Genomic DNA, 22,207 nt, shown 5'->3' with positions numbered 1-22,207 from the left:
CCTTGGAAAGGTAAAATGATTGGCTAGAATCCAAACAATCCAAAGAATCGAAATGTGCGCTGCTTTTCGGTCTAGTTACTACCGTTTATGTCATAATGGCACCGGATACTGGTACCCATCCCTAGTCCTGACCCAGAGGTCTGGGCTCCACCCGAGTCGGTAGCCAATGCACTGCCAAGTCCTGCTTCGCCAAAACCCAGTCCTGCTCAATCAAGGGTCTCCATCCTCATCGATGTCAGCCTCCAGCAAAGCCACCTAAGGGTCTCTGTCAATGGCCATCTGCCAGGCCACAACAGTGCAGGCCATCTTCCAAGCCACCTTATAGTTTCCGTCTCTGTCTTCTCCATTGTCAGCCTCCGGTCCCGTGAGCTGAGGATCTTCGCCATCATTGTCAGCCTCCAGATCTGCTCCGTCTTCATCACTGGCCTCTCAGTCGGCCTCCCGGTGAGCCTCCTGATGTGCTCCATCTTTGTCACTGGCCTCCCGTTCAACCCCCTGAACTTTTTCATCTCTGCAGCTGGCCACACGGCCATGAATTGGTAGTGAATGTGTGGTGTGTTGGGTTCTGCGTACTAGTCATGACCAAAAGATTTTAGTCAGATTTCCTTCTGATTCTGCTTTAGTGCCACATATAGGACTCAATTATTGCGGACAAGTTGCTCTTTTAGTTGCAAGAAAATTCAGTGTCCTCGTTAATTGCAGTAGATAGTCAGACCCAATTTAGTCAGCAGGTCACAGCCCAGTAGGTTGAGTGGGCAATCTGGTGCATACAGAAACTGATGTTCAAATTTTGATCTCCACAAGTCACATCAAATGGTTTTGTGAAATACTGATATTGTGGTTCCCCTGAGTATCCAACTTTCAGTGAAGCTGTTGTGGGTCAGTCGTTTCATTGAGTTGATGGAGAAATGGCTGTCCCTGTGTCAGCTATCAACACAAGTGTCTCATTATCTATTGTGTAGTTCACCACTGGCTGGGGGTGGGTGGTATGGGCAGAAATCTGTGCCATCAGAAACTGAATTTGAATAAGTTAAATTTGAATTTGAATTGCTCAGATTGAATCTGAATTGTAACTTGAATAAATGCTTTTGAAAACTGAATTTGAATTAGTCTAATTTGAAATTGAATTTCTGGTTTGAAAATGATCATCACTAAATTGAAATTGCATTTTATATTTTGAAAATGAATTGATTTGCTTTGAAACGGCATTTTATCCTTTAAAAAGTCAGCTCTCGAATAATTTCAGTTTCACTTCTCACCATTCAGTTTCAGTTCTACAATTCAATTTCAGTTCCAAAATTCAGTTTTTTGGAACTTACATCCGGTTCCGGTTCAAGCGCAGATTAATAGAACTACGTTTTACTAGCGGACCGAAAGTGTTACTGACGGGAATCTACAGCGTCTTGAGCTGAATTAAGACTTCAGAAGTCATTCGTCATGTCGAATGACCAGCGGATAAATTCTCAGGTTGGTAATAAATGTATTACATGTATAAGAACAAGCGTCATGTTAACAAATGATAGCCGTAAGGTAACTTTTATGCTTATTGTAGCTGCTAGCTCAAAACGCTAATTTAGTGTAGTTTGCCCTGAATTCAGCTTTGACAAACAAATATGATCGACTGTTTCTAGAATTCCAAAGTTGTCATCTTGGACCCTCTCAGAGTACCCCCTCTGTATGCTTGCAGAGACCCCTACAGTAGGGAAACATGCAAAACGGTGCCCAAACCTTTGTATTTTAGCTTTATTTATGTCTTACACAGCATCCCAACTCTTTAGCTGACTTAATAACTTTAGCTAAAGTGAATAGTTAGTCTAATTCATTAGTGCAGCATTACTGGATCATCTCTGTTTGAATCAATCAGAATCAGAATACTTTATTGATCCCTGGGGGAAATAATTTTTTGTTACAGTGCTCCATTATAACCAACATTAAGACAAGACAGACAATACACTAACTAAGAATAGTACAATATATACATATATATACATACATACATAAGTCACTCATAAATAAATAGCTGGAAAAGAAACATGTGTAGTTGAAGCAGTAAATAGTGTGTTAAGTGGATGCGTTGTACAGGGAGATGGCCACAGGCAGGAAAGATTTCCTGTGTCGTTCAGTGGTGTTTTTGGGTAATCTCAGTCTCTCACTGAACGTGCTCCTGTGACTGACCAGCATGTCATGGAGTGGGTGGGAGGTGTTATCCAACATTGTCTTTATCTTGGACAGAATCCGCCTCTCCGACACCACCTTGAGGGAGTCCAGCTCCATCCCTACAACATTGCTGGCCTTACGGATCAGTTTATTGAGTCTGTTGGCATCTGCGACCCTCAGCCTGCTCCCCCAGCATGCAACAGCATAGAGGATCGCACTGGCCACAACAGACTCATAGAAAATCCTCAGCATTTTCTGGCATATGTTGAAGGACCTCAGTCGCCTCAAAAAATAGAGACGACTCTGGCCCTTCCTGTAAAGTGCTGTGGTGTTTTTAGCCCAGTCCAGTTTATTGTCAATGTGTACTCCAAAGTATTTATAGTCCTCCACAATGTCAACACTGACCCCCTGGATTGAAACAGGGGTCAAGTGTTTCCTGGTCTTCCTGAAGTCCACGATCAGTTCCTTGGTCTTTGCCACGTTGAGCTGCAGATGATTCTGCTCACACCACGTGACAAAGGAGTCGACCACAGCCCGGTACTCTGTCTCATCATCCCTGCTGATGCATCCAACCACCGCAGAGTCATCAGAAAACTTCTGAAGATGGCAGGTCTCTGTGCAGTGGCTGAAGTCTGTGGTGTAGAGGGTGAAGAGGAAGGGGGAGAGGACAGTCCCCTGTGGTGCCCCTGTGTTGCTGATCACCTTGTCAGACACACACTGTGGGAGACGTACATATTGTGGTCTTCCTGTCAGGTAATCAACAATCCAGGACACCAGAGAAGCATCCACCTGCATCACTGCTAACTTATCACCCAGGAGGGTCGGCCTGATGGTGTTGAAAGCACTGGAAAAGTCAAAAAACATGACCCTCACAGTGCTTGCCGGCTGGTCCAGATGGGTGTAGACACGATTGAGCAGGTAGATGATGGCGTCCTCAGTTCCGAGACGAGGCTGATAAGCGAACTGAAGGGGATCCAGATGTGGTCTTACTATGGGTCGCAGCTGGTCCAGGATGAGCCTTTCCAGGGTCTTCATGATGTGGGAGGTCAGTGCCACGGGCCTGTAATCCTGGGGGCCACTGGGACGTGGCGTCTTTGGTACAGGGACGAGGCATGATGTCTTCCACATCACCGGGACCCTCTGCAGACTCAGACTCAGCATAAACAGTTTATGAAAGACTCCACATAGCTGGGGGGCACAGGTCTTGGTTTGGGCACCGTTTTGCATGTTTCCCTACTGTAGGGGTCTCTGCAAGCATACAGAGGGGGTACTCTGAGAGGGTCCAAGATGACAACTTTGGAATTCTAGAAACAGTCGATCATATTTGTTTGTCAAAGCTGAATTCAGGGCAAACTACACTAAATTAGCGTTTTGAGCTAGCAGCTACAATAAGCATAAAAGTTATCTTACGGCTATCATTTGTTAACATGACGCTTGTTCTTATACATGTAATACATTTATTACCAACCTGAGAATTTATCCGCTGGTCATTCGACATGACGAATGACTTCTGAAGTCTTAATTCAGCTCAAGACGCTGTAGATTCCCGTCAGTAACACTTTCGGTCCGCTAGTAAAACGTAGTTCTATTAATCTGCGCTTGAACCGGAACCGGATGTAAGTTCCAAAAAACTGAATTTTGGAACTGAAATTGAATTGTAGAACTGAAACTGAATGGTGAGAAGTGAAACTGAAATTATTCGAGAGCTGAATTTTTAAAGGATAAAATGCCGTTTCAAAGCAAATCAATTCATTTTCAAAATATAAAATGCAATTTCAATTTAGTGATGATCATTTTCAAACCAGAAATTCAATTTCAAATTAGACTAATTCAAATTCAGTTTTCAAAAGCATTTATTCAAGTTACAATTCAGATTCAATCTGAGCAATTCAAATTCAAATTTAACTTATTCAAATTCAGTTTCTGATGGCACAGATTTCTGCCCATATGGGTGGTGTCATTTGGCCTGCACTGAATTGGTTCTTGCACTCTCACAAGAACCGATAATACTGTTAACACAACTTCAACTCTTCATAGCTCTGCAAAGCTAGCATGCTAACGCTAAGCTAGCCAAGAACCCGGAGTGACGTTAAAGTGAAGTAAATGCTTACCCCAGCCCAACACAGTGCTAAAGTGGGCCGTCATTTGGGATAAAGTCAGCTGCTGATGAACTTCAACAGGTAAGAAAATGTTGAGAAGTCAGGCTGCAGTCCATTTCTACCCGTTCATGTTTCTACAGTAGAATCATTGTGGTGATCACTTTAAAGTCTGTTTGTGCTGGTGTACAACTTTGATTTTGGTGCTGTTGACTTTGTGTTCATAACTAAACACTGTAACGATTGTTAAAGGTTATTTTACTGTGACAGGTTAACTATCTCTGTGGACTGTTGTTGTTTCTTTAAGAGACATGTTTGGTTGTGCTGCAGAAAAAGTGAGTGACTGTGTGCAGGAAGGGGACGGGGTTCTTGCTGTTGTTATTGTTTGGAGCTGGAGAGTGAGGACGCTCCTCGGGGTTAATGGCTTGTTTTCCTTTACCTATACAATAAATCGTGGTGAGATCAAAACCTCTGGTGCTTGAGAGCATATGTGAATGGTAAATGGTAAATGGCCTGTATTTGTATAGCGCTTTACTAGTCCCTAAGGACCCCAAAGCGCTTTACACATCCAGTCATCCACCCATCCACACACACATTCACACACTAGTGATGGCAAGCTACATTGTAGCCTCAGCCACCCTGGGGCGCACTGACAGTGGCGAGGCTGCCGGACACTGGCGCCACCGGGCCCTCTGACCACCACCAGTACGCAACGGGTCAAGGGTCTTGCCCAAGGACACAACGACCGAGACTGTTGGAGCCGGTGCTCGAACCGGCAACCTTCCGATTACAAGACAAACTGCCAACTGTTGAGCCACGATCACCCCTAATGTTAGAATACTAAGAGAAAGATCACGTCTGTCCTAATTAGGATAGATATTTTTTGCTGGTGTGTGGGGCTGTAGCCTGTAGGTTTATATTGTTAAATAGTAATTACGAGACAGTGTGTTTCAGATCATTTAACAGAGTAACATGAGAGCAATGTAACAAGAAATATAATGAATCTCTTTCTTCTGGGTGTAATTAAGTAGCGTACTTCATTGCTTTTAAGAAAAGTGTTCTGTGTAATATTTGCAATAATTACTTTTTTGAGTAATGACCCTTAGTAACACTGATCACAACAAAGAGGGGAAAGACCTCCAACATGCCCAAACATTTGGCTACGCAGCACATAATTAACTTGCATGTACTTGAATGTAATGTCTTTGATATGCTGATATGCCCTCAAAGTGCTTTACAATTCCACTATTCATTCACTCTCACATTCATACACTGATGGAGGCAAGCTACAGTTGTAGCCACAGCTGCCCTGGGGAAGACTGACAGAAGCGAGGCTGCCATATCGCGCCATCGGCCCCTCTGGCCATCACCAGTTGGCTGTAAGTGAAGTGTCTTGCCCAAGGACACAACGACCGAGACTGTTTATTGATAGCATACTGTGGTATGGAGACGACTGTTTATAATATTTGTAGTTATACTCAAAAGGTCTCACCAAGTCCTGATTTAATTCAATTTATGCTATGTTATCAGTGTTTGCAATGATAGAATGGCTCTGGTGTCATATCAATGTATTTTCTCAGTGTTTGCTGATATCAAACTGTGGTATGAGGACCACTGTTGGTAATCTTTGAAGTGATATTCAGAAGGTCTATCTTATAAAGAGACACACACAACAGCTCTGAGCCACCCACAAACCTCTAAAGAGCGTTCCTGCCTTTTTAAAAGTTTTCTTAATAAATGGAGCTTGCCTCCAAAATAAACTAACCTCTCTTTATTCTCTTAAATAATTGGTCTTCACTATGTTCCTATATAGTAGTATATTTTTTCATTAGTATAATATGAAATAAATTCTACATGTGTCAAGTTGTGTGCCAATATTTGCTGTGTAGTAGAACCGAGACATTAGTCATTAGAAAAATTTATTTGAAATAATATTAAAATTCTCAAACAGAAAAAGATTAAACATAAATATATAAAATATAACTATTTACAGAGAGACCGGAATAAAAAGGACCTAGATTAAAGTGGAAGAGCCTCAGGGAGAAGGATGAGAAAAATAAGAACATTGTTTCTGCCCTGGAGAGCCTGCTGCCTCATCAGAAAACTACTGATTGCTAGGGTCCAATGTTTCCAAATTTTAACACAGCTGTGCTGTTTTCAAAAACTAATTTATAAATTTGAAATTTCACTAATATAATGTGCGGAGGGCGGTGAAAGAGGCGAAGCAGCGCTACGGGAGGAAACTAGAGTCACAACTCCAACAGAGTGACTCTAGGAGCCTGTGGCGGGGACTAAGGACAATAACGGACTATAAAGCACCAACAACCGGTATGACGAACGCGGCCGTGACTCTGGCAGACGAGCTGAACACTTTCTATGCTCGCTTCGAGGCTGCAGCTAAGGTCTCCAACAATGCTAGTGTTAGCGGCGCTAACGGCTGCAGACAGGAAGATACTGCCAGCACCGGAAACGTGCTCGTCATCTCCGAGCATGAAGTAAGGAGAGCCTTCAAGAGAGTGAACACCAGGAAAGCAGCAGGACCAGACGGCATCCCAGGTCGTATCCTAAGAGACTGCGCATACCAGCTAGCTCCTGTGTTCACTGAGATATTCAACATCTCTTTATCTCAGTCGGTGATCCCCACATGCTTCAAAGAGTCCATCATTGTTCCTGTCCCGAAGAAACCCCACCCTGCTTCTCTCAATGACTATCGCCCTGTAGCCCTCACCTCAGTAGTGATGAAGTGCTTTGAACGCCTGGTCAGAGACTTCATCATTTCTTCACTACCAGACACACTGGACCCACTACAGTTCGCTTACCGTCCAAATCGTTCCACAGACGATGCCATCTCTCATCTCCTCCACACATCACTCACTCACTTGGACACTAGAAGGGGGAATTATGTTAAAATGCTCTTCATAGACTACAGCTCTGCATTTAACACCATAATTCCCTCCACACTCACCACCAAGCTGGAGCATCTGGGACTCAGCTCATCTATGTGTCAGTGGATCTCCAACTTCCTAACTGGCAGACCACAGGCAGTAAGGATGGGCGGACATGTCTCAGCCTCCACCACTCTCAGCACTGGAGCCCCCCAGGGGTGTGTTCTGAGCCCCCTGCTGTACTCTTTGTACACATATGACTGTGTGGCCACTACCAGATCCACCACCATCATCAAGTTTGCTGACGACACCGTCGTGGTGGGCCTGATCTCTGATAACAACGAGACGGCCTACCTGAAGGAGATTAGGAATCTGGAGAACTGGTGCCAGAGGAACAACCTCCTTCTAAACGTCAGTAAGACAAAGGAGCTGATAGTGGACTTCAGCACTAAGCAGGAGAGGAACTACCAGACCCCTGTCATCAACGAGTGCCCAGTGGAGAGAGTGGACAGCTTCAAATACCTCGGAGTTCACATCACGCAGGACCTGTCATGGTCCTGTCACATCAACACCGTGGTGAAAAAGGCCCGACAGCGTCTCTACCACCTCAGACGCTTGAGAGACTTCCAACTGCCCTCCAAGGTGCTCAGGAACTTTTACTCGTGCACCATAGAGAGCATCCTGGCGGGAAACATCTTAACCTGGTTCGGGAACAGCACCATGCAGGACAGACGAGCTCTACAGAGGGTTGTGCGGTCAGCTGAGCGCACCATCCGCTCCGAGCTCCCTGACCTGCACTCAATCTACAGCAGGCGGTGCTGGACCAAGGCCAGGAAGATCGTGAAGGACCTCAGCCATCCCAACAACAGACTGTTCTCTCTGTTGAGGTCAGGAAAGCGATTCCGCTCCCTGAAGACCAACACAGAGAGACTGAGGAGGAGCTTCTTCCCGCAGGCGATACGGTCTCTCAATCACACCACCACACAGTACTGACCCACACATACAGTTCTTACACACACTGGACTTTCTGGACTTTGGTTTTGCACAACACTGGTCACTATATTCTTCATTTCCGGTTAATACTTGTACAGCTGCTGTTATTGTGTATATATTTATTTATATTTAGATTTCTTCATACATTCTTATATAGTTCTATATTGTGTATTGTGTATTTTGTTGTACAGTTATTTTATTTTCAACTTTAATTTATATATTTATCTTTATCTTATTCTTCCCAGTTAAATTTACCCTTCATTCTAATTTGTGTTGTACAGTTATTTCATTTTTAACCTTAATTTATATTCTATTCCTTCCTAGTTAAATTTACCCTTTTTAATTTTTCATATTTATTTCCTATCTTATTCATAGCCTTTTCCTTTTTTGTTTTCTTTAGGTCACGAGCAGTTGTCCAAGCATTTCACTACATATCGTACTGTGTATGACTGTGTACGTGACAAATAAAATTTGAATTTGAATTTGAATTTAATACTCTCGTCTGAGGCGGCATTGCTCTCCAGAGCAGGAACAAGGTTGAGGAGGAAATACTCTGTTGGAGACTGGCGTGGCCTCTTCAGGGACTCCAGGATGGCCAGCTCCACCACCGATGGACCGTCCTGGGATCCGTCCCTTGTCCACCTCGGAGCTGTCCTCCTCTGTGGGCCTGTAAAACAAAGCACAAAACAACACAAAGAAATGAGAAGGCTGCTACTAGATTTTCATTTTCAACATTGAAAAAAAAACAGGATATAATCAGATTGGTTGTAGATATTTAGTAAAGGTAATCAAAAGGGAATCCAACTGAGTAAAAAGCTATCAGTGCTGTACATCTGTTGCTACAATTACATACCTGTGAGTGCAGCAGCAGGAGCAGAGGGACCAGGGACTGGGGAGCCAGGAGAAGCAACAGGGGATGGCTCTGTTGCAGAATCCGTTGGCTCTGTCAAGACAATATTAAATGTTAACAGGTTGAAAATAATAGATAGAGAAATAGAGAAAATATATACAGTGGTCCCTCATTTATTGCAGCAGGGGTTCTCAGAATAACTAGCCCCTCGCCACTCACTTTATATACTTTTTTTCACACACATGAACATTACTCACAGTTCTCACAAGTTGATTCTCAAAGTACAAACCTTTGTAGATTTCAAAATGTAAAAGTAAAATGGTAAATGGCCTGTATTTGTATAGCACTTTACTAGTCCCTAAGGACCCCAAAGCACTTTACACATCCAGTCATCCACCCATTCACACACTGGTGATGGCAAGCTACATTGTAGCCACAGCCACCCTGGGGCGCACTGACAGAGGCGAGGCTGTCAGACACTGGCGCCACCACCAGGGCTCGAACTGGCAACCTTCCGATTACGAGGCAAACTCCCAACTCTTGAGCCACGATCACCGCATTTTATCTTCGTCTGCGTGCCACTTTTGTGCGCCTTTTCCCCTCCCAGTGCAGGTGTCTATTTCCAAATGAGGGTTATGAGTTATGGGTGTTTTTGTGCTGTTTTTTCTATTGGACTTGATGGTTATCAAAACCAAACATGATAAATTTGGCAAGCACAGGAGAAACGACACGGAGGAGATTTGTCAATCAGGCTGGAGAATAGGGATGGGTATTGATAAGATTTTCACGATCCTGATTCCATTTTCGATTCTGTTTAACGATTCGATTCTTTATCGATTCTCTTATCGATTCTTTTTTTAAAAAGGAGAACACTAAGGTCGATTAGCTTAGAACTTTGTTTTATATGTTCTCCTTGAACAAGAGAGAAATTTAGGAGTAACATGGCCTTACAAACCCAGCAGTGAGATCTTAAGAGATCCAGCCTACGGCTCTTCAATGGGGTGTCAGAGGGTCCCCAGGAAAAATTTCCTAATTTTTCCAGCAATTTCCTAATGTTGTAAACCTGCTCAACATTTGGCAATAAAACCCTTTCTGATTCTGATTCTGAAAAAAAATTGTAAATGTAAAATAATAAAATAAATATTCTTCTGTAGCAATAACAAAGTATAACATAAATTATTCTGTAGCAATTACACAGGAATATCCAGTAATGTCCCTGCCTACAATTAAACACATTCACTTACCGAAAATTGGGGGCATCTGCTGTGGCAAATGGGTGCAAGCCTTTTACCACAAACTTAGTGACTGCTCGGTGACATTCGTCTATCCTGGCCTGAAAGGAGACGCTACCAGTAGACTGTAGAGCTGGGCGATATGAGATTTTTTCATATCACGATATGTTTTTTTCATTTCAGGCGATAACGATATCTATCACGATATAAGCCAAATAACTATATTTGTAAGATTTAAATGTGCCGTTGCTCACAAGTAAAATGTGAAATAATCAGCAGCTTGTTTTTATTTAAATATTTATTTCCCATAATAAGTTCAACAGGGTAGATGTACTTAAGGAACATGAGACTTTTTCAGATAAATAAAGGCAAATATTGCAAACTACACAAAAGGCAGCCGCTAAAGCGTTTAAGTTTCAAAATGGAACAAACGAAACAGACTACTAAATTGTCAATTCCACTTAGAAACAAAATATTAATTCTAAAAATAAATCTTAGTTTGTTTTACAGAAGAACAGACAAAACTGACTAACTTTTGTCAATATCAAATAAACTGAGAACTAAAAGGAAATTCTCAATCTCTCCTTGTTGTATAGCTGAGCTTTTCAAACAGTTTTAACAGTTACTTTAGTCTGACAAAAGCCGAATGACGAATTAGCGCTTCCAGTCAGAGACTGAGGCTACGTCCACACAGACACGGGTATTTTTGAAAACGGAGATTTTCCGTTTTCGTTTTAAAAAATAATCCCGTCCACACATAAAGGCAGAAATGAAGGAAAACGCTGCTATGAACATGCCAAAGCAGCAGGTGGAGCTAGATTCCTAACCGTGCAGAAATGTTGGCCAATCAGAAGTCTAGAAGCCTCGTGGGAAAAAGTAAACAAAGCTGGGGCATAGAAGCAGAACCGAGTCGTATGTGTGGAGGGACAGTAACTGTGTGTATATGTAAGCATTTAAACACTGCAGAGAGTAGAATTAACAGTAACAGTATTGTAGAAATTCATTTCACCGAAACAATAACGCGCACAGTGTGACGCATGCACCAGTTTATTGTATTTCCAGACTTGCTTTCGGCACAATTTACAGTGCACGCTACTCTGTTTTTTGTCAGACTTGAAATAGCCGAAATACCTTCACACTACGGAACTTCTATGGCTCTTCCGTTCGACATTGGAACCATCATCTGTTTTCTCTTCGGTCACGCTCGGTTGATTTTTCTAGTCGGCACACTCATTTCCTCCATTACGCGCTGGCTCCATTACCCGCTGGCTGCTTCCCAAACAAACACACGTGCGGCTTGGCACTTGTGCTGTACGTAACAAGTCACGCGACGTGACGCTGCGGCTGTGATTGGTTCGGCTCTGCGCTACTGAATTTGGATTGGCTGACCTTTTTTTTTTTTTTTTTTTTTTTTAAGAGGACAAGAGCGGCGAGGTCTATCGCGATAGCTTAATTTCTCTATCGAGTAAAAGTTATATCGCGATACATATCGTTATCGTTTTATCGCCCAGCTCTAGTAGACTGCAGCGAGAACTGGCAGCATCTGAGCCAGCCAGACTCTGTCTGTCTCTCTCATCATGGTCACCTAAATGCACAGTAATAGCAGGTTTTGTAATAAGGCAGATCGCGCTAACATAATATGCACTGTTAGTTGATTATTTACCTGCCGAATTAACGGGAGAAGACGTGCAAACGTTACCGCTGCTGCTGGGTTGAGATTCACGAGTCTGGAGCGGAATTAAAAACATGACATTCATTTAAGGTCATCGTGTGTTTTGTGAGCAAATGCTTTTGCATATTCGTAGTGTTTCCTCCCTTAAATGAAATATCTACTTTGCAAGTATTGCAAGTTGCCCTGTTGTCATCCGTTCTGGTAAAGTATAACCAAACTTTTGAGCGTTTGAGCCGCCATGTTTCCTGCCAGGTAAATGACGCTCCGCAACGTGGTGACGTCATTCGGGGAAACTGGAATCGATAAGGGAATTGTTTGCAAAAATGTCAAACAATTCCAAGGAACTGAAACAGTGGGAACTGGTTCTCAACAAGAACCAGTTTTCGATACCCATCCCTACTGCAGGATGCAATACGCATTGTTGAAAGTTGTACAGTACAATAACAAAATCTGCGAAAAAGCGAGGCGGTGAAGGATGAACAGTGGGACCACTGTATACTGTTTATTAATAAACAATAACATATATACCTATATGACAACATACATAAATGAACTGCCTACATTAATTCATTGTAAACATACCTTCTGACTGGGTCTCCCCTGCTGCCTCTTCGGGCTGTCCCTGATCCTCGGGGGGGAAGTTCTCCGCGGTCCCCACCATATTGCTGCTAGTCTCCCGCGGGGTGAGGAAGGAGTCCAGAAACCCCATGACCGCAAAAAACTTCCATCTCCTCCCCGATCCTGCTGCAGACCCACTCCTCTTCTTTCTCCTGCGGGTTTCCTCTAATTAAACACATTATCTTGTTACCGGAAAGGTATTTGTACATCAGTGGGAAAATAGCAGGACAGTAGGTGGGCTTGCTAGCTTTTGTGCGGCTTCCCTGGGTCAGTCAAAAATTTCAAAAGAGAAATGAATGAACTTACCAGGTTGCCCGATCTCTTCACATATCTTCCACCAAGCTCGGTCCTTTTTATTCCTGTCTCGGTACAGAAAGCAGCTGGTGTCGTACAGCTCCGGGTGGTTTGCTATGGCGTTGATTAGCCTTTCCTCCATATTGAATGAAGAATGAAGGGCTTTGGCTGGATCTGCCCCTCTGAACTAGGTCAGAGCATCACGTCACCAGGCTCCTGATTGGTTGTTGCGGCGCGACTTGACGCTGGAGTTCAGATTTTTCCAACTCGAGCGGTAGACGCGATACGCGCGAATGCACAAAATGCACCACACAAACTGACGTGCATATTTTTATTCGCGCGTCACTCGCGCTACTTGGACGCGCAACTGATGCGTTTTCGTGACGCAAATCTGCTTCTGAATTTTCGCGGGACCCCCAGTCGCGCGGCATCGCGCTTCTCGATTGACTTTACATGTAAACCTGACACTCTGGTCGCGTCTACCGCGTTCGGTGTGAACACACCGCAAGAAATCAAATTGATAATTGACTTTGAAAATGGGATTCAAATCAGTAAATTTGTAGCAATTCCCATCCCTAGACATATTGGAAACTAATTTGATCTCTTAAATCTGTTTTCACATAGAATGTCAAATGAGAATGTAAAGAAATGATTAAAATTAATAATTATGCTTTGTAATGTTCATTGACCAGCATCAAATACACTATTACATTACAGTCTTTCACAAAAACACACACAATAGCCGTATACGTGATGTTTTAAGAGCAAAAAATTATAGCATAAATTGTGGCATTGTACCACTGAATATGACATAAACACTGGAAATTAGATTTTACATATTTTCTACTTGTAAATGTACTCCAGCACAATTGTGTTCACAATAACATGTTCACATATTGTTTTTAGGATTTTTATACATTACATTTTAAATAGTCTCACTTTTCAACACCAATTATAAAATGTTATATTATTATTATGAGACATGAAACATTGTTTTGTTTGCCATATTTTGGATTATTTTACATGAAATTTTCTATGTTTTCAGCTTTTTAAAACCCCCCACAAAGGATGATTGGGTACTGCTAAGGTTCAAATCTGAATGCTGTTTATTTCTTTGCAGAAATTTTAAATTGCATTTTAACTTTTAATAACTTCTTCAACGATTCTTTGATTTCCTGTGTCTGAAGACCATAGATTATTGGATTTAAAGTCAAAGGCATGACAGTGGCCAAAGACAGACTTACAGTCCTTGCATTTGGAAGTATTGTACTCCCAAAGGTAAAGATAAATAGTGCAGGGAGGAAATAAATTGCCACTAATGAAAGGTGACTTGTGCAGGTTTTTAAAGCCTTTAGTCTTTCCCTACATGTAACAGTTTTTGACAAAGAATAACCAATACAGCAGTAACTTCCCACGATAAATGCCAGTGGAACCCAAAGAACAAGAACTGATGCCAAATGAGCAATTACACGATTTGGAGTAAGATCATTGCAGCCAAGCCGATACACAGGTCCATGATCACAGAAAAAGCTCTGAATAACCACAGAGTCACAGAAAGAAAGTCTTGTGAGAAGACCAACTGCAGTGAGTATGATAGTAATTGCAAGAAGCCAGAAAAAAGCGATCAAAGATAAAATGAGCTTGTGGCTGATTCTCATTTGGTAGTGCAGCGGGTACATGATAGCCAGGACTCTGTCAAAGGACAACACAACCAGATTAAAAGCCTGTGCTGCAAAAAAAGTCAAGCAGAAAAACATGAATGCCAAGCAGTCATTGTAGGAGATATGGTGATGGTTAAACAGAAAAATGTCAACAAGCTTTGGCATCAAAGCAGAGCTACTTAACAGGTCTGTAAATGCAAAGTTCACAACTCCAATATGTTTTGGACCTCTCAATGTATGATCCAAAATTATGACAATCATCAGTAGTGTGTTTCCCACCACTGAAAAAATGTAGATAAAGCACAGAAAGACAAAGTAATACCTAATATTAGCTATGCCATTAAATGCACTTATTATGAAATATGCAGGTTTCACAAATGTGATGTTTTTCCCAACAGCTGAATTTAAAAATTCCATTTGAATAATTTTTTTTTAATGTTGAAGGTTAAAGTTAATGTCCTTTATTTTATGTTTCAGCAAACCTTCTTTAGTTAAGACTGGCTCCAAATGGAAGCAGAGCACGTTTGTGTTCTGTCCCTTATAGTCACTTGGCATTCCCCTATGACATCAAACCATATGGTTACAGCTTTGTGCAGACAATTTAACTAATAGGAATATTACATAATGGTTAATATTTTCTGACTGCCATCTTACTATCCCGAATTTTTGGTCAACCTCAGACTGACAATACAACTCAAAATCATGTTGTTTTGGATTAATTAAAAAGCTGGAAAGGGTACTTTGTGAAAATGTGTGCCCTTTTTCTACTCCTGACATTAATCTAAGATTATCAAATACCGGCTTTGCTGTCCTGCCAAGCTTGCTGTTGGGCACTGTTATTTTGTGTCAATAAGCTCGTAAGTAGCAAATTTAGTTAATAGAAGTCAGTCAATAATGGTAAACGCTAACATGTGTTAAGACTCATCAAAGGTAATGTATTTTTTCATGAAACTTTTTCACTTTTTTTTTTTTTTTATTGTCACATCACATGTGCAGGTACATTGGTACAGCACATGCGAGTGAAATTCTTGTGTGCGAGCTTCACAAGCAACAGAGTTGTGCAAAATACAATAATGTAAACAAGCAAAATACAAGAATGGCTACATCTGAAACTAATAAATATATGTACAATATATAATAGTATATGCAAAAAAAAAAAATTTCTGGATGGGTATACTAAATGTTTTTCTACGTGTGTGTGTGTGTGTGTGTGTGTGTGTGTGTGTGTGTGTATACACATATTTTACAAATTAAATAGAGTCAATAAATAAAATATATAAAAATATACAGAGTGAGACATGTGCAAAACAGTGGCATTACTGTACAGTATGTAGTGCATAATGTTGAAGTTCCAGTAGTGAAGGTGAGGTGTCTATGATGTGTTCAGCAGTCTGATGGCCTGATGGAAAAAGCTGTCTCTCAGTCTGCTGGTACAGGACCGGATGCTGCAGAACCTCCTTCCTGATGGAAGTAGTCTGAACAGTTTATGGCTGGGGTGACTGGAGTCCTTGATGATCCTCCCCGCTTTCCTCAGGCACCGCTTCCTGTAGATGTCTTGGAGGGAGGGAAGCTCACCTCCAATTATCCGTTCAGAGCACCGCACTACTCGCTGGAGAGCTTTGCGGTTGTAGGCGGTGCTGTTGCCATACCAGGTGGTGATGCATCCAGTGAGGATGCTCTCCATGGCACAGTGATAGAAGGTCCTGAGGATGCGGGGGCTCATGCCAAATCTTTTCAGTCTCCTGAGAAAGAAGAGGCGCTGCTGCGCCTTCTTCACTGTTTTGTTTATGTGTACTGACCACGTAAGATCCTCAGCCAGATGTACACCAAGGAACCGGAAGCTGCTCACTCTCTCCACAGCAGCGCCGTTGATGGTGATGGGGGTGTGTACTTCTCTGCACCTCCGGAAGTCCACTATCAACTCCTTTGTCTTTGCGACGTTGAGGGTGAGATGGTTGTCTTGACACCAGTGGGTCAGGGCGCTGACCTCCTCCCTGTAAGCCGTCTCATCACTGTTGGTGATCAGACCCACCACTGTAGTGTCGTCCGCAAACTTCACAACAGAAGAGGATGGATGGCTGGAATGGAATGGAAAGATAGATAGATGTTGTGCACTGCCTTGGAAGTTTGGAGTGGAGCAGATGTTGTGATGGGCCAACTCACAGTTTTTTTTCCTCCAGAAGTCAACCACCATCTCTTTTGTCTTGCAGAAATTCAGAAATAAGTGTTTCTTTCGGACCATTCTACAAACTTCCTCACCAGCTCCCTGTACTCAAACTCCTTCCCACCCCTAATGCGCCCAACCACTATTGTCATCAGAAGATTTCTGCGGGTGGCATATTCCACTGTTATACTGGAAGTCTCACTTAGTGTCACGGCTGAGGAGGCGAGCCGTGTGGTGTGGAGGAAGGAGGACCCAAGATGCAAGCAGTGGATGAAGATGCTAGTGAAGTTTATTTACAAGGTGGTGTAGTGGCAAACGAGCAGTGGGGCATGACAAAATAACTGAAGACACCTAAAGTGGGAGAACTAAAATAACAGAAATGGGAGCATACGACAAAGGGATGAGAGGCAGAGAGAGGCAGACGAAGAGCAGGACACCGAGGAACACAGAGTAACGCAGACTGACACGGAGTAACATAGACAAACCGGCAACAGGCAGGAGAACACACAGGGCTTAAATACACACACCAGTAATCGGGGGATGAGAGACAGGAGGGCAACACAGCTGGGAGAAATCAGAGCTGACGGGACAGGGGAAACGTAAACTGAACACACTCACATGAGACGGAGACCTTCACAATAAAACAGGAAACTCACAGACACAGAACCAGACAAGACAAAGAACTAAACAGGCAGATTCACAAGCAGACAGTGTGACACCATGGACAGACGGAGGGAACACAGAGAAATGGGAGCAGGCAGGCAAAGAACAGAAACCTAACAAATGGCAATTCACAACAGAATACATACAACAAAAGCATAAGGAAACACAAAACACTGAGTCGGCAGGCTCAGGACCATGAGACTTAGCAGAAATTGCTGGGTGGTATAGGGTACTGAAAATTATTATTATTTTTTTTTAAAACATGTTTCTCGCTATGCCACCAGTATCATCCAGGTGAGAGTGACAGCAGCACAGAAAATGAATAATTGTACACTTCCATTTACTTATTTATTTTTATTTATTTTTTAGTTAGGGCACCCTTGCATATGTGCACTTACAGGTATAGACACATTTATATTTAACCATGTTGTTTGTCATGGACAGTATGTTCATGTTCAGACTGGGTGTAGGACATTCCTCCCAATCACCCCACTGTTATTGACCAAGAAAAGTCCCCCAGTATAATAATGGAGCCCCGAAGTGGGGTGACTTTCACCAGCTTACCAAGAACTCCAAGAATACTGGATCCCCGCAATAGCGACCCTGAGCCTGCTCACTATCACTCACATCCAGCTTTAAGGACACTAGTACATATAACATGATTCAATTCAGCAGGTAGAGTGAGTACAATTAGTGAGTACAGCATGTGTTGTACTCAAGTGTTCTTAGTGCAAGTGTTTTGTATGAGTTACAACCTTCTGTCCATTGACCTGATATGTTTAGGCATTGTTCTGTAAGTAGTCTCCCAGGATTATTGTTTCCTTTGCATATGTTTCTTTGTCATTTGTTACTGGAAGACTGACTGTGATTCTATTACCAGCAAATTACATATTATAGTATGTGAGCTAACACACTTGGTTAGACCTCGCTCTTGTACAGACTGGCGAGATTTTCTTTTCCACCCCTTGAAGAGTACCCAGTATGTAGAGTCTACACTTTTAGTTTACACTTTGGGTGGTTTGTTACTGGGGATTTATGCTTTAGCGGGAAAACTAACATCATAGCTACTACTAACTGCAAATCACTCAGAAACCCTACAGTGTAATCTGATTACCGGATAGCAATTGGCCTGTTCAGTACTGCTGATTTCTCCTGTGCTTTTTAAACTTTTTTTCACCAATGTTTTTAATTTATTAGTGAGTGAATATGAATTTTCTCATAAATATAAAGAGTACGACTCATAGTCTCAACTTAACCACATGGTCTTTCACTTTTATTAGCCCTGTGTTCCCTCTGTAATCAAACCATGTGATTATATTGTTATAAGTAGAATTTACTCAATCGGGTCACTACACAATGATTCAGTTTATTTGCCACAAAAAATAACATTCCTGGGTTTCTACCAGTTTAGTCAGTCCTTTACATTATATTTACATTTTGGTTGGACATTCTTTGAAACACTAATCAAAGGCGGCCCATATCCACATAGAAGCTGGAAGAAGAGAAGTTGGAAGGCTTCCTGGCATATTCTCATAGCAGAAAATTATCTATTTAAACAGTCATTAAAATGTATTTCTGTAGTAATATAGTAGCTTTACTGAATCTCACTTTGAAAAAAAAAAAACAAGAACAAGCATATGTCATGCTGCAATGCATATTTCTCAGAAAGGCAACCCTTACATTTGGCTAAAGATAAATGTGATTAGTTATCACTATCACCTCACAGCATAAAGGTCCCTGCTTTGAATCTAATCTTTCACCTTCCCATGCTTTCCCTGTTTGTGCATGACTTGTCAACAGGGTTTATTTTATTTTATTTTATTTATGATAAACTCCTAAGCTTTCACGTTCATAAACTGACCATAGTTGTGAATAAGTATCTGTATGTCTCTCTGTGTTGGTCCTAACAGTAACAATTACAGTTGCTTAAAAAATTACAAATCACAAATCTTTGCTACAGGATGTGTTTTCAAATCAATCACACACTGCCCCGTGAAGTGTGACATTTGTAATTTGAGTTCGATTTGGAAGTACTTAAACATACTTGAACATTTTTATTTTATTTTATATGCATTCCTTAAATAAACCAAGGGGTAGACATATTTATGCCAAATTTATTCTTACTTTTTAAATTTGACTTTTCTATTTTTGTAGTGTGTTGTGATTCTTCCCTTTAACTTTTTTAGAGATTCTTTGATTTCTTGTGTCTGAAGAACATATATGATAGGGTTCAGCATTGGAGGAAAGACTGATGTCAGAGACAGGTTTATGATTCTGGCATTTGGCTCTATGTTTAAACGTAGAGTGATTAATATTGGGAGGAAATAGATTGCCACTAATGAAAGATGAGCTGTGCAGGTTTTAAAGCCCTTCATTCTTTCTCGAACTGTGGCTACCTTAGCTAAAGCATAGCCTATACTCAGATAACTCAACAAAACAAACAAAAGAGGAAGCCAAAGAATAAGAGCTGGCAAAATCCAAGCAGTTATATCGCTGGGTGTATAATCATTGCATGCAAGCCGGTATATCTGACCATGGTCACAAAAAAAGCTTTTAATAACGACTGACTCACAGAGGGAAAGCCTTGTAAGAAGGCCAGTTGCAATAAGTATAACAATAATGACAAACACCCAGAAAGAGGCAATTAAAGAGAACATGAACTTGTGAGTCACCTTCAGTTGATAATGCAGTGGGTAAACAATCGCCATAGCTCTGTCATATGACAGTGCAACCAGATTTAGAGCTTGCATTGAAAGGAATACATAGCAGAAAAACAGGAATGTCAAGCAGTCATTATAGGAAATGTGAGGGTGATTAAACAAAAAGATATCGAGAATCTTTGGCACCATGGCAGAGTTACCTAACAGATCAACCAATGCAAGATTGAAAACTGCAATATATTTCGGTGTTCTTAGATTGTGATCCAAATATATTGCGGCCATGACAGCTGTGTTTGCCAGGACAGAAATAATATAAACAAAAAACAGAAAGGCATAATAATATTTTATATTAGGAATGCCAATAAATCCACTTATAATGAAAAATGCAGGACGCAAAAAAGTGATATTTTTTCCAAGTGCAGAGTTGAAAAGATCCATTGGCAAAAAATCTTAGAGTCTTATATTGCCTAAGCTGTGATAATGCAGACAGCAGTACTGCACATCATGATTCTGTTATGCAAACTGGAGTACCCCAGATGATGAAGTTCTAGCTGGTCCCCTCAGTGTTTATATTTATCAAACCAATAGCTACTCTGGTTTGATAGCTGGTGTGTGTGTGTGTGTGTGTGTGTGTGTGTGTGTGTGTGTGTGTGTTATCAGTGGGGGTGAGCTGGGTGGGTGGTGGGAGGTAGTTTCACATGTTGCTTTTTTCCTTTGTTGTTTGATATAGGTTTTTAAATGTTCAGCATTTTTCAATAATTCAAAATTTATACTGTGCCAATATGTTACAAAGTGAGAGGTCTGAACTGCCAGAACAGTTTAAAACCTGGACTCTTGCTCTATGTAGCAATGCTGTTGCACTACTTGTCACAATGACTCTGTGTGGCAGGCAGTGTATGGGCCCTAATGCAGGACTTGGATGCAGAACTAAACTCAAAAGTCATCTTTATTGCTGGAACCTTTCAAAAAACAAAGTAAAGCTGGGTTAAAGTTGGGCCCAAGTCAATTTCACTCACATTTGTGGAGGAATGTGGAGAGACAGTATCAATTGCTGCAGTTGGGGAGCAGTCTCTGCAGGCGGTGAGATGTGCAGAGACAGAATATCCAGGGTGAGCCACACCCTGGATATTCTGGGACAGCAAATGCCTCCAACAAGCTCAAGCGTGAAACCTCTGATGAACAGGTAGGCATCTTCGAAGCAGTAGTTCTTTCACTAGGCTGAAGTGATACACCATTATTGGGAAGTGGGAAGGAAAAACTCCCTTTTAACAGGAAAAAATCCTCAGACAGAAGGGAAGGTCAGCCATCTGCTGCGACTGGCTGGAGGTGAGCAGAGGAACAGTAGACAAAACCAGACTGTAGAAGCAAGCCAGAGATTAATAATAACCAATGATTAAATGCAAAGTTGTGTATAAACAGTCAGTCAAAAAAGATGAGGAAAAAGAAATAGTGCATCTCAGGAACCCCCCCAGAAGCCCAGGACTTTTAAGGGTGGATATCAAGGTCACCCACTCCCATTCTATGATATGGTACCATGAGGCCTTTAAGATAAGATGGGTTCAGATTTGTCATGGTCTGGGTGGTTACCTGCAGGTCTCCAACAGCGGCTCCTCCTCCTTTAGGCAGAGATTGGTTGCTCCTCCCTGGCTGACCACCTGTGGGCAATTATTCCGGCAGCATATAAGACCTGCGCACTCAACCGTTCATCGTCTGAGTATCTGCTATCCCCATGTTAGTCAAGTGGAGTGTGATTGCTTTGTCCAGAACCCGTGTGACGACTTACCTGTTTTTCTTGTCCTCAGAGGTAGCTCCTGGAGTGGAGGTCTCGCCTCCACCTCATCCACCAGGATTGCCGATTGTCTGCTGGATCCCGTTGACTGTGCCCTCTCCTCTCATTACAGTGCCCCGGCCACTTCATAGCCCAGTTTCCACCTCTCCACTGCCTCAGCTGTTCAGCTGCACCCTAGAGTTGTCTAGGTCACCCTTAGTTAACTTAGTTTTTCTGCGCGCCTCTAGTGTGGTGGCGTCGTGTTGTTTTGCTGGTGTTTAACTGTGGGGGGAAATAAACCTTCTGTTCACTTACCGTCTCGCTTCCGGTTTGGTTTCTGCACTTGTGTCCATCTCTGTTACCTCGCGCCGTTCGGCCGTGACAGTATACTCAGGACAGTTTTATGGACACAGCAGACCCAACCCGTGTAGCGATAAGTAAGCAGGGGGCTATCATCGGTAGTCACGAACAGACGCTGCAGTATCTCCTAGCCC

The 22,207-nt window shown here is 42.1% G+C and overlaps 1 protein-coding gene and 1 pseudogene across 1 annotated transcript; both read right to left on the bottom strand.

The window, feature by feature from the left end:
• Positions 1-14,148: 14,148 nt before the first annotated feature.
• Positions 14,149-14,875, bottom strand: LOC113031094 (olfactory receptor 1500-like; annotated as a pseudogene).
• A 4,530-nt stretch (positions 14,876-19,405) lies between these two features.
• On the bottom strand, positions 19,406-20,383 carry LOC113030950 (olfactory receptor 1500-like). Its single transcript, XM_026182761.1, has one exon. The coding sequence runs from the start codon at positions 20,381-20,383 to the stop codon at positions 19,406-19,408; it is 978 nt and encodes a 325-aa protein (XP_026038546.1).
• Between the last annotated feature and the right edge of the window lie 1,824 nt (positions 20,384-22,207).

The sequence above is a fragment of the Astatotilapia calliptera genome, chromosome 10 (genome assembly GCF_900246225.1).
Source record: "Astatotilapia calliptera chromosome 10, fAstCal1.2, whole genome shotgun sequence".
NCBI lineage: Eukaryota > Metazoa > Chordata > Actinopteri > Cichliformes > Cichlidae > Astatotilapia > Astatotilapia calliptera.
The sequence above is the reverse complement of the archived record's forward strand: the minus strand, read 5'-3'. Positions and strand labels throughout refer to the sequence as shown.